Consider the following 12908-nt stretch of genomic DNA (forward strand, 5'->3'; position numbering starts at 1 on the left):
TAAAAATTATTTTTTATTTATTTATTTATTTATTTATTTATTTATTCATTCATTCATTCAGCATAATATTTTTTAACCCATTTCTATTAAAAGATGAACTTGGTGCCTGCTGTTCAGTTGTCATTGTGTTGCTGTAAATGCCAACGCTAATCAATAATAGATTTATCTGTCAGTTGGCATCAGTGGGTTGATGTATTTATCATTTAACTTGCTCCTCAATATTTCAGACTCTGAAGTGCTCTGACTGTAAATACCACAGAATCCTAAAGGTCTTCACACAAATACTTTATTGTAAATTTAAGTTACGTATACAAAGTTGTATAATTTTGTTTCAGCTCCAGCGTTAATTGTTTCTCCTCAGTGTTCATGTGAAAATCACTTGCTGTCATCTATGGTTGATAGTTTTTTTTCCCCTTATTTCTGCTTAATTTATAGCAGTGTGTGATAGCTGTTGTACTGTATGTTACAAATAAATAATTTTGATGTGATGTAGTTTTTTTTCTTGTTGTTCTTCTGTACACAACAAATGTGTGAGATGGATAATATCTGGTTTGTGTATAGTGGGTGGCTTGTGTTGTACATAAAATAACATTGTGTTCACAATAACTACATTCTATATATACACAATAAACAAAAAATGTTTACTGTTATTAAACTTGACAGTACAGAATGTGCATCACATTGTTGTGCCCTCAGCATAAGACATCACTGTGTCAAATAACCATTGCTCCTATAAATCGAAAATGTAGTGTTGATAAGTGCATATCTGGAGAGAAAATGTCACTGGATACTGGAGATCAACCTGATGCATTTCTGACTTGAGCTGTAATTGGATGTTTTGCTGTATGAATGTCTGGGCACAATGAAAGTCCTCAAAATGAGACAAGCAAGGGGTGGATATTAACATGCTGAGAGCATCGAAGATGGGCTTACAGCAGTTACATTTCCATCGCCCCCTGCATGGATGTGCTGCTTTGTAGTATACTGCACAGCCATGCTGCATGCTGATAATGTCACTTTGCATACTCAAGATAAAAATTTCTTCACGTCCTGGCATGTGTGTGTGTTTGGGACTGTATACATTTGCATCTATATCTGCTCCAGGCACAGACCAGAGACAAGCAAACAGACTGCACCTCTGTGTACCAACCTATAAAGCCTGATGATGGAGGATTGGGCTGGATATTCTCCTTTGTATTACTCTGAATCAAATCCCAGAGTTTCCACACATAGGCAGGATGAAGGATATAGAAAGGCTGGTCAGGATGGCGCTTGCGGTGCTCCTTGTATGGACCAAACAGGTTGTAATCTGGACTTTCAAACCACTGGCAAGAAAGAGTGGAAGGAAGAGAGTGAAACACCTCAGTTACGACAACAAGAAGGTTGTCACTGGACTTTGTACTGATTTTTCACACTATTCAGTTTAAAGTCAATATGGTCATTAGAGTGTAGTTTTCATTCCCACATTGTCATTTCATTTGATTGTTCGATATTGATCATACAGCAAAAAATAGAGTAACAAACCTACTTGTTTATACAGTAAGTGTACAGAGAATTAATGCAGTATAAAAAGATGGTTACTGGAAACATTTACTTTATTGAAATCTGTCTTTTTTCTGCACTTTGTCTGAAGTTCACTGTTAAATAAAAACTATTACTGGAAATATTTTTGAAAGTATCCTCGCTTTCCTATTTGTGCCTAAAACCTCTGTAGAGACTACAAGATACTTTCACATTCCTGTGCAAAGGGGCCAGAGTTTCTGGGTTCCTCAACTTAAATCTAATTTAAAAGCCATTTATAACTCAGCAAAGGGCAAAATACCAAAGTGTGTAATGTAAAAACATAAAACTGTCAAGTACACTGCATGACGGGAAAATAGAATCCTCATGTATCAGCAAAGATGAAATATTAAAAGGAGAGAACTGGGCCATGTTTTAATTGATAACAAGATGCACAGTTTTTTCAAGGTCCACTGAATGTGAACACAGGTAAAACTATTCTTACCACCATTTAGTGCAGTGGTTCTGCACTAAATTCTTAGTATACTTTCACAGGAGAGCAATGTTTTATTTATGTTTTGTTGTTACACAAGATAAATAATGTACAATAAACACGCTGTGCTCGGAACTTAAACAGAGTAATGCAATTTGCCAAAAATAACCAACATAATGTGAAAGTACCAGAACATCACTGTGTGCTGGGAGAGGATGTTTGAAGTACATGTAGAGTATGTACGTATCTATACCTAGGCCACGGATCATGGGAGTTTGTGACCATGGGAAATTGATTCCTACCACCAGATCAACCTCTCAACAGAAACTGTTACACACAATTGAGCTGCTGCGTGTTTGGAAACCAGAAAGACTGCCTGCACTTTTTCCCAGTCCCAGTCTGTCACAGTATTATGCTGACAGAGGTCAACCTTATGTTTAGAATCGCAACCCGACTGTGGCAAATAAAAAACAAGCATACTGGGGTTATCAAGACAGTTGCAGAAAATTGCAAGCCTCTGACAAAACTGATTAAATTCTCTGCCAGGGCTGCTGCATAGAGATAATCTATTACTAATGACACTGAATACATCCTCTTGACTCAAATAGAGAAAAGTGCCTTCTCGTTGATGGTTAATAATAGCTCTGGTAAAGAAAATCACATAAAAAGGACAATAGCTATCCTGAAGTGGAAGATTTTAAAATAAAATCCATATCATCCACTTATGTACTGCATTAGTGTATTTCTCGATTTGTTTATAATATAGAATAAAAGTTCATTGTATTCCATTACTCTTTTGTTTAAATGTATAAAGCACATTAAGTCAAACCATAAATAAAGTTGTCCGTTTAGAAAACCACGTGTCCATTTACACTGAATTATACAATCTATATTTTTACATCATGTGGGAAAAAATGTTATTGTCTCCCGTTTCTTTTTTTCATAGACATAGAGACACACAGTAATAACGGACATTGATATGAACGAATGACTGCCTTTAAAAGAATCACAAATTACATGCAAAATATAATACATTGTATGCTAATAGGAACACATCTCAAAGTCCATTGTAAGTGACTACATAGGAACAATAATTAAAAAGACAAAATTACTGCAAATAACTAGTTCTTTCATAATTTGTCAATTCCTGTCTCAATTTTCATCAATAAAATGTTAAAGTAATCAGATGTCTGGGTGCCCTTAATTACCCTGCCTGCATTCTTACACTTGCATACAAATTCATTTTGACATCATGAGAGCAGAAAGGCTGCGAGGCAGACTACAGAATAGTCGTGTAACAGGGTCAAAGGTGCCCCTCTCAACATTAATTAACCCTCTAGGGTCCTTTTAATTTTTCCTATTCCTGATGTCTCCAGTCTCCTCTAAAGTTAGAACTGTGAGGTGCATGCTGGGTTATTAGCTCAGCATATAATATAATAAGGAATATCTTGTAATATTTCCCTACATATGACCCGTAGGGAAAATCTGCATGTAAAAGGGCTGTAAGAAACTACAGCCCAACAACAACAGCCCAATCAGCATGTCCAGGTTAATTACTGGTCTTAGCTATAGGTACAGGAGGAAATGGTCAGGAGTCAATGAAGCAAGTCATCTCCGTTAGAAAAAAACAAAAATCTCCGTATAAGAAGTGCTTTCCCTTACCTTTCTGCAACACAGAGCAGAAACCTACACAACAATGAGCACCGTCATTAAGCAGCAGCTTTATTGTGTGATAACCCTTAAAATTGTTACTGTATGAGGTGACAAGCCTGCACAGCAAGGTTCTCTGCTCCTAGAGAGAACTAAAGGTTAAAGCCTGGACAGTAGTTACTGTTCATTTGAAAGGACAAGTGGTTCTATTTTAAGCTTGTAGAAGCGAAAGAAAAATTAATAAGAAGAGACAAGAAGTTCTAATTGGCCAAATGATTGACATAATTAGAGCAGGCGATCCATAACATACAAATCTATTTTTATTGTAAAGGGACTCTTTTTTAGATAAACCTGATCCTTCAAACTGTCAGAGCTGTCTAGTATCTAGTGATTGTGGCAACAGACTATTCCCAGAAAACACAAAAAAGAAAAGGAAGGAAGGGAGTGAGAGAAGGATGCAATAGGGAATCACAAATAAGAGCATGCTTTTAGAAATATGTCCAAAACAAAATTATACATTTCAACATGGAAGTGAGATGGAGCAGGCAGAGAGCAGATAGTGGATATAACATATTTTATTTATCAATTTATTTTGAGTTTAGGCCTAAAATAAGCAAATGTCCATGTAGATTATGAAGCAAAAACATTGTTGGGCTGCAGACACGGTGTTGGGCTGCGGACATGGTGATGACCTGCGTGTGTGCTTTGTGTGAGCCACAGGTTCATTTAATATTAAAAAAAAAAATATATATATATACCTTATTCAAGTCGACAGTGTAAGGCGCAGGGTCCCAGGCCACCAGGGTCACATTCTTATAAATAGAGGTTGTATTGAATCGGTGCTGAGGAGTGGCCAAAATCTGCAGAGGGAAAGTGAAGTGTGAAATCACAGCAAATAGTGTCCATTTAAATGGTGAGCCAAATTCCATGTTACATTACAACATTTGACCAAACTAAACCAGGGTCAAAACCAGAATCTCACAAATAGTTCAATATTTGGAGAAAACTAAGAGTTGGATGAGAACACTGATTCCACTCTCACACCATCTGATAAACATTAGGCTTCAGCCAGCGAACCTGGCTTAGTCTAAATGTAACAAAATCCACTTACTACCATCTTCAAAGCTCGTTAATTAACTAAACTTGTGGCTCTTTGTGCAATTACAACATTGATAGATTATGAGAAAATAGCCATTTTTTTCTGAGATTGGCTCTGTAATTTTCATACACGAAATATTAGAGAGGATCTGTTCCAGGCCCCCCTGACTTCTCAGGCCCCTGATCATGTGCCCAGTAGGGCTGTTCAGTCATCTGTCCATGAGTTACATTATGTTGTCCCTGTGAGGTTGCCACACTCTGAGTGGAGACTCTAGTATGTTACTACTCACTGCAATGAAATATCAGAAGTTACATGCTGCACTGTTTGATTAACAATGAGACAGTTCAGTTGACAGATCAGCACATATAGTAATACCTATCTGAATATGTCCCAAAACAAAATAGAGAATTATAGATGAGAATCTTTCTAAAAACCTTATTTTTCAAATTTGGTTGCAATTGCATTCAAAAGAAAATTTTGAGTATTTTTGGGGGGATAAATTATGGCGCAATGAAAACAAGTGTCAACATCAAATATTGAAACTGAAAAATGTAATTATGTTTTTAAAAAAATGCTTATTTGAGCTTTTCTCTGGAAATTGGCTTCGTATTAACAAAAATGGTGGTTGAACTAAAATACATAAAAACCACAAAAGTCTTAAAATACAGAACACCTATTAATAAAACATAATTTCACTGCATGTCAAGAAAAAGGTGGAATGATGTAATAAATCATTTACATTTTCATTATGAGCCACTCCACATGTTTTGCATGGTTTTCAGTGAGCGACGCAGCTCTCTGAGTCAGATCTATTAATGATTCATTAGTATGCATCATATAAGTCTGTGCCGTCACTCACCTGGGAGTTGATGATGCGGATAGTGGTTTTGCTCCCCACGTCTCTCTCGTATCCCTCTGTAGGTGCTGCATTGAACCGTAAAACTGCATCATGAGCATCTGAAAGGCAAACCACACACCACGTCACCTAAAGCAGGAAGTGAACTTACTGTGAATCATACATATAATGACAAATGTAGGAAAATATAAATAGTAAACATAAGTGTTGTCCCCTTTAATATGATTTGGTTTTCTGACTTTGTGCGTTCCATCAAAAACTTGCTACAGAATAATTATTTAAATCAGGGAAAAGGTATGACATCCAGTCCTTGAGTTATTCAGATGAATGCAAACTCCCAGACATTGTTCAGGCCTCGAAGTAGTCAACACTTAGTTGCGTCATTTTCAAGGCTACTATATAAGGTACGCAAATGCAACAAGGCACAGTGTGGCTCACTGAACTTTGCAGGCTGTCTGTTGCATATGAATAACATCAAACACACACACAAACACACGGACAAGATCAATGTTCCAGCACGATCCATGTGTTTGTGCCAGGAGTCACTATGACAACTAAGCGGCTGCAGTGAAGTAAATTATGATCCCGCTGACTGTAAACAACTTTCGGGCTGACAGGCATAACAAAACTGCTCTCTAGTGGTTAGTGTTAGCAATTGATGATGGGAAAACCATTTAAACAAAACAGCTCAGAGAAAAATCAAACTGGAGGTGATTGGTAGGGCTCAAACATTTTTTTTCTGTTTAATTAAAAAAAAACAAAAAAAACAAACAGAAAAACTATTTTGCCCTATATTTGTTCGCACATTCACGTTGTTAACACTTTGTGTTACTGTGCACAGACAAACTCTGTCTGATCTGCTATTTATTTTTTGAAGTCTTTGGATTTCAGTTTGACCCTAACTTACTACTTCTGTTAACATTTGTATATTAAAATGTATTAATGATTCCTCCTTGGACGGCCTTAGTTTCAGCATGTTTTAATATACCAATAATGTAACATCCCCTTTCTGCCAATGTCCATGCAGTTGTAGATGTTCGATGTTTTGATAGTTTTGATTGTGTCCTTCACAGTTCACACAACAGCCTGAAATCCTCAGGTTGATGGATGGTTGGAACAATACTTTCAAACTTATAAGTCTGCCTGATTGTTGATGGATTTGTCAGTTCCAGTGACCCTGCTGCTCAGGTTAACCTAACACCAGAATGGATGATCCTGCAGTTTCCACCAGAAAAAACATGCTCACGTTTGACATTGCATTTGCCCTCAAAATATTGCTGAAAAAACAAAACAAAACAACACAAAAAACACAGATCTGGTCCCAACAGAGCTACCACACCAATAGATTTCCAACACTGTTGTCTTAAAGTAGAGACCATTCTTTGTCTACATCCAACAGAAATGTTGCTTACAACAGAGTCAGTCTTTTGTAGCTAATGAAAAAGTAAATGTAACCTATGAATCATCTTCTGTCATGTTTGCTTTTACTTGATCTATGGACATTTTTTGTACTTATATATGTATTTATACTTTGTACTTATGTATTTATATAGTTAAAGCCTACTTATACTGCTAACAGAAAAACCATTGAGTTTCCCCACAGGGAAACTCAGATGTCACTGACATCGAGGCACCAGCTCCAATCTGTGAAATGTGTTCATGAGAAATCATTTGCAAGATATTTTATTCTTGCAAATTGGGATTTTCAGCTTTGTTGGACTATGACCTATATATAGCCTATAGGGTTCGTGTTTTTAAGTTAATAATTGATTTTATTAAAAGCTTTTATGTGGAGACTTAGACTTATCTCTAGCCGGTGTGAAACATACAGAATCATCCAGCTGATGTCGTGTTTCTACTCCAACAGAACTTCCTGTGTGTGATGCAAACACACGCTGTGATTATTAATTCACCACTGATCATACTCTGTTACTGATTAATTCAATGCAAAAGGTCCATCTATCAGTGTTTAAGATTAAACCATTGTGAGCTCCCTGCTGTTCCTGCCTGATTGATTTTTCTCTGTTACTTAGTGGAGATTTTATATGGTAATACACACCCTGTGACTGAGCTGCAGACTATTTCCTTACTTCAGGACTTGTCAGGCCCTTTTCATTGCTTTGATTCAGGTACTTCAGAGTACAGGTCTTTTTGTGTCTAAACGTGTGGATGTCACACTTTCACTGAAGATTCTTGTGAAGTCATGTCTAATATGGAGGAGCTGAAATTGTCACCTGCTGATTCCTTATTTTTTTAATCCAAATAGAATGTTAAATTAATGTATGTATTGTATGAACTACAACATTTGAATTATCAAAGAGGTACATGCTCAGCTTTACTTGATGAATGGTAATAATAAATGTCAGCTGTTTATTTACATACAAAAACTCCTACAAAACACCACACAGCACTGTGTGACTGGAAGTCCTAGTAGCCTTTGTTGTGGTCTTAGCTGAAATAAAAATAAAAATATAAAACATCACTGACAAGGTTACAAAAAAAAGCTTCTGTTAGATCCTCAGTGTGAGAAGTTTCCAATCCACACTGGTGCTTGATTACATTATGTTTCATTGGTTTTGGAATCTAATCAATTAAACAGTCACAAATGACAATTAAGGGTCATCTCAGTGTTAAGAAGGAAAGATATATAACATATAATAATAATAATAATATAACAATGCCATATTCTCCTCATTGAGCTTGTAATGTCTTCATAAAAAATAAATAAATCATTATTAACACCATTTTATGACTCAGAGATTTTGCCTGAATGTCAGCTCTTCGCTTTTAGAAGTAAACAGGACTTTAGGTTGCAGTTTTTATACATCTTATATACTTTGGTGCCCTCCAGTGGTAGCCTTAAAAAGGCCCTGTGGATTTGACTTATCCTGGAGATATTCCTCCTGTTCACCACATGATGGCAGCCACGCATCATCACACATCCGCACACTAAAACCTCGGTAACACAGCTCACATATGGTGAACCCAGTGCTGCAGCTAAATGTCAACCAACCTGCAAGTAGCCAAGAGAAGGGGTCTGATTCTCACATCTAGTTTTATGTAATTTGTCACCGTTTGCAGCTGCATAATGTGGGTTTTTATTCAGTGCAGCCTTTTAGGGAAGAGCAGCAGTGTGAGAACAAGCAGGCAGAGTGAGATCAATGCACGTTGAATCCCCACAGAGGTTTAGCCTGAGAATTAATGTGGCAAAGTCAGGCTTTTCCAGCACTGCAAGGCTACTCAATAATTAAAATAGGCTTTCTTTCTCTTAACTCGTTCATCAAGTCACAAAGTCTCATGTCAAGAAAAATCACTTTTAGGATCTTAATACTGGGATGACAACACACTGCTTCTGTTTGCCATAAAGAGTATAGTCCTAAAAAAGAAAAAGGTATTTATTTAGAATCTTCTCATTTTGACTTAGGAGCATGCATTTCAAACTGAATATATGAGGTTTAAAGTAAAGTTTTTTTGTATGAGGCAGTTAAATTATATGATTAAAGTATAATTCTGAATCTTTTGTCCACAGGGAGGCATGTGGGCCTGAAACTGATAAACACTAGAGATGATGATACATCAGTAGAGATTTAGAAGCACCTGCCGGGTTTTAATCCAAGGCCTTGTGCCCAAAACTCAAGACTGCCTCCCTTTTCTTTGTAGCTTAAAATAGAGAATAGCACAGAGATAAATGTTATTCGCACTCACACACTTGGAGGTGTGTTACAGTGCATGTTCAGCCTGTATTTGTGCAACTTCACAGCCAATCTGTTTACAACTACAGCTTTTTAAATAAATCCATTAAAATGTTTAGATTTCTCTCGCACTGGAGGAAACTTTCTTGCTGCCAGTAGAACCATGGGTGGTGAAAGACGGCAGAGCTGACACAGCACCACAAGTTATTCCACTGTGACCACAGGGTCAAGTGCAAATTCAGCTTTGCATCTCTCGTTTGCATCTGATTCGCTGTGAAAGCTGTTTGGTTTTCAGTTTCTGGGATAGCTGGTGTGTATGCAACACTTTCAGAATATAGAAATGATATAGAAATTTTTATAGTGATTCTACACGAAACTGAAATCCATCCATATTAATTGTAGTGCTTGCTATGTCGATGAATTTACAAGGAAATTTGAGGGAGCTATATGCAATGTGAAGAAGCCTGATTGGTTACCAGAGGGGGTTCGGTTTTTTCCAAGTGAGCCATCTGTCACCGAGTTCACACTCTCCACACTATCTAAGGAGCTGCCAAAGTCACTAAATCAAGAGCACATACACAAATGCAAAGACATATACCCTACTAGGCACACGTTCAGCCCTGCTTACAAACAGCTTGACAAGTTAATCACCAAATGCTGGGCAAAAATCGGAGTGAATGCAAATCATCTGTTGACCTTTAAAGACAAACATCTTAGTGGGCCACTGTGCATTTTTCACACCGAATATATACAAGCATACCATTTACAGTTATGAGACACTGTAGCTAAGCTTTGTACTGCTTTTTACTTTAAGTTTCATTGGCAGCAGGTTAACACTTCTGTATGAGTTTCACGACAAATGAAGTGAAATATTATGCCTCCTCACTGACTGGAAGTGTCTCAATTCAAACCAGATAGAAGTGTTGAAATTGCATTACTGCAGTTAAACCTCAAAAAAAAATAATTTTTTTTTAAAGTAAGGAAATGGCATATTAAGGATTTCATCTGTAACTGAAATAGTGATAATTTGAAACATTACTGTAATGACATTTTGTAATTTACGATTTTCAATAAAACTTACTTTTATTTGTTAAGTTTTATTCCTATTTTTCACAGACCTGTTAATTGTCATATTGCAATCACAGCTACTGAGAACCATGAGTTTTAGACAGTCATTAAGTGAATTTATGCTCCTGGGGAGATAAATGTCTTTAATTTCAGTAACTACATGGCGTCTGGTCTTGTGCCACATTTAGGAAAAAGAAGACTTTAGCGAGAGATATTTCCTGATGGTGGCCAAATGCATTCTTTGAACTCTGCTTTTACACCTCAGCAGACCTTTTGTCCACACCGTCTTTAGACCAGTGCTTCCAGAGGAAGCTGTCCCAGCACGGAACACATGGGAAATGAGTAATCTCAGAGACTTGCTAATTAGGTGCCTGTATTCACCTGTATGCATGTTTTGTACGGTTGATTTACATTGAGTAATTCATTTGTCCTTCTTTGTGAATTCAGCTGCTGAGCTGAGTGGTGAAAAGAAACCTATAAACTGAAAAATCTGGTCAATCGGATTGGTCCCCTCTGAGTGAACTGCTCTGTTGCAGTTTCTCCCTTTTGGTGATTAAACTCACTGTAACAGTCACAGTGAGCTGCCTTAAACTTGCCTTACAGTTTTTGCCACGACAGATTTTGGTGTCGGAAGTGGGATGAACACGTGGTGTGGACTCAGAGGGACGAACAGTAGCAGTGCGCACCAAGTAACAGCTGATTCCTACCTATGGTTGAGAAGCTGTCCTACTGAGGAGCTAGAAAAGCCGATCCAATTGAGGATTGATACGGACCATAATATGAAGGTGAAACAGAAAAGGAGAAACACGAGAAGAACTAAACAAGGTCAGAGATCTCAATAAAAACTACCTACTAGGTTGGGTAGGTGACCAGATGCCATTGTAGTTTAACGGCTGTAATGTTGATTACAGTTGTATGCAGCGCAGTAAAATCTAAGTCACACGAAGAAAAATAGCACAAAAGAACGGTCTACAAGAGAAATAGTACTGGTACTAAAAGTAGTAAGCGCAAAGCAAGTCTTTGTCCAAAATGTTCTAACACTGTATCCTGTCTTGTCTGAGTTTCATAAGGTGATTCCAGGTCTGGACTCTGCTCTGGCATGGTGGGGGAGGGAGTAGAGGAGCAAAGTATCACAGCAGCAACAGTGAATGGAGATGACCTAAGCCAACACTCCTCCATCTAAGAATAAGAAACAAACAAAAAAAACACACAAACAAAAAACAGTGTTGGCAACAGAAGCTTAACTACACAAAACACACCATGTCTAGAGTCATCACCGACGGAAGAACAAGACAGGGGACGCGGCAAAGGGAGAAGATGTCACCGTGTCCAGAAAGGCTGTTTTCAGTGTGGTGAGAAAGGTCACTGGGCAGGGGACTGTTTTGTAGATATGCAAAAGAGTGACTGGGTGGGAGAGTGGGGGATGGGGCCGACGCTGGATCAGGTGATACCAATACAGGACCATATGCCAGATCAGGGGACCCACACAGGAACAGAATCCAGGTAGGACCTGCATAATTTTACAATGTATTGTCATTCTGATAAGTATAAGCTATTCCGCAGAGCTTTGCCTTTTAGTTAAAAAAAATCATGATGTGATCTTTAAGTTGATTCAGGAGCTACAAGCTCTATTCTGAAGACTGACTCATTCATTCAGTGGCAGATTATTTTTTTTTTTTTTTTTTTTTTTTTTTTAAGAAAAACTACTCTGTTCCTCTTGAATGCAGATAGTTTATATATATTCACAATGTGCATATAGTGGCGACTTGTTGAGAATACAACAACAGCTTACAGTATTTACACGCGCACGCAGTACGCATTCAGAAACCTTTAGGCATCATCAAACACTGCAAAGCCCATGTACATTTTGGGCCAGAAGGACAATATAAAAAGACAGATAATAGATAATGGGAAATTGGACAAAGACCGTTGCGGCTGCCTCTGTCTCACTCTCCTCTACACAGAAAAATAATTTATGTGAGACGCTCCACGTGTCCACATGGCCCATGGTTGCAGAGCATACTGTTCCTCGAGGAAGTCCAACCAACAGCATCAGATCCTTGGACAGAATACAGCAGGAAGGGTGATGTACACCGTACGCAATTTACATCAGTTGTACAAGTTTGTGAAATTGAGCTCAACGAAAGCCACGGCACCGCACATTCTGCAGCCTTTACCATCATTGAAACTAGTTTACCACCAGAGCTCGAGCAAATTCCAAAATCTTTGGGCAGCCAATAAGTATGACATAGGTCTTATGAAAGATGCATGGCCTCTGATAGTCCATCCAAAATCAGAGTACAGGCCACATCAAAACCAATACAGGAAGCCATCAATGCAGTAAATGTTAGAATTCTCTATTGCACGTTGCCATATTGTTTGTTAAAGTATGACGCGAACCAATTGAGTGGCTCTTCATTCAAATTCACAGGAGGTGAATGCAGTCATACACCCCAGTGAGAAAAAAAAACAAAAAAACAAAAATCATACTCTCCAGTACAACCAAATTTGACCAATTTTTGCCACAGTATGTAGACGCTTAACTAATCT

At 37.8% G+C, this 12908-nt stretch overlaps 1 protein-coding gene across 2 annotated transcripts in view; it reads right to left on the reverse strand.

Moving 5' to 3' along the window:
* The window catches only part of st6gal2a (ST6 beta-galactosamide alpha-2,6-sialyltranferase 2a), a 33028-nt gene that overhangs the window by 5846 nt on the left and 14274 nt on the right, over positions 1–12908 (reverse strand). For both annotated transcript variants that reach the window (XM_067516216.1, XM_067516217.1), the window contains exons 4-6: positions 5602–5699; positions 4402–4503; positions 1151–1325 (exon numbers count right to left, since the gene is read on the reverse strand). In XM_067516216.1, coding sequence (XP_067372317.1) covers positions 1151–1325; positions 4402–4503; positions 5602–5699 — 375 coding nt within the window. The remainder of the gene's footprint in view (positions 1–1150; positions 1326–4401; positions 4504–5601; positions 5700–12908) is intronic.

The sequence above is a fragment of the Channa argus genome, chromosome 9, assembly GCF_033026475.1.
Source record: "Channa argus isolate prfri chromosome 9, Channa argus male v1.0, whole genome shotgun sequence".
In the NCBI taxonomy this organism is placed as follows: domain Eukaryota; kingdom Metazoa; phylum Chordata; class Actinopteri; order Anabantiformes; family Channidae; genus Channa; species Channa argus.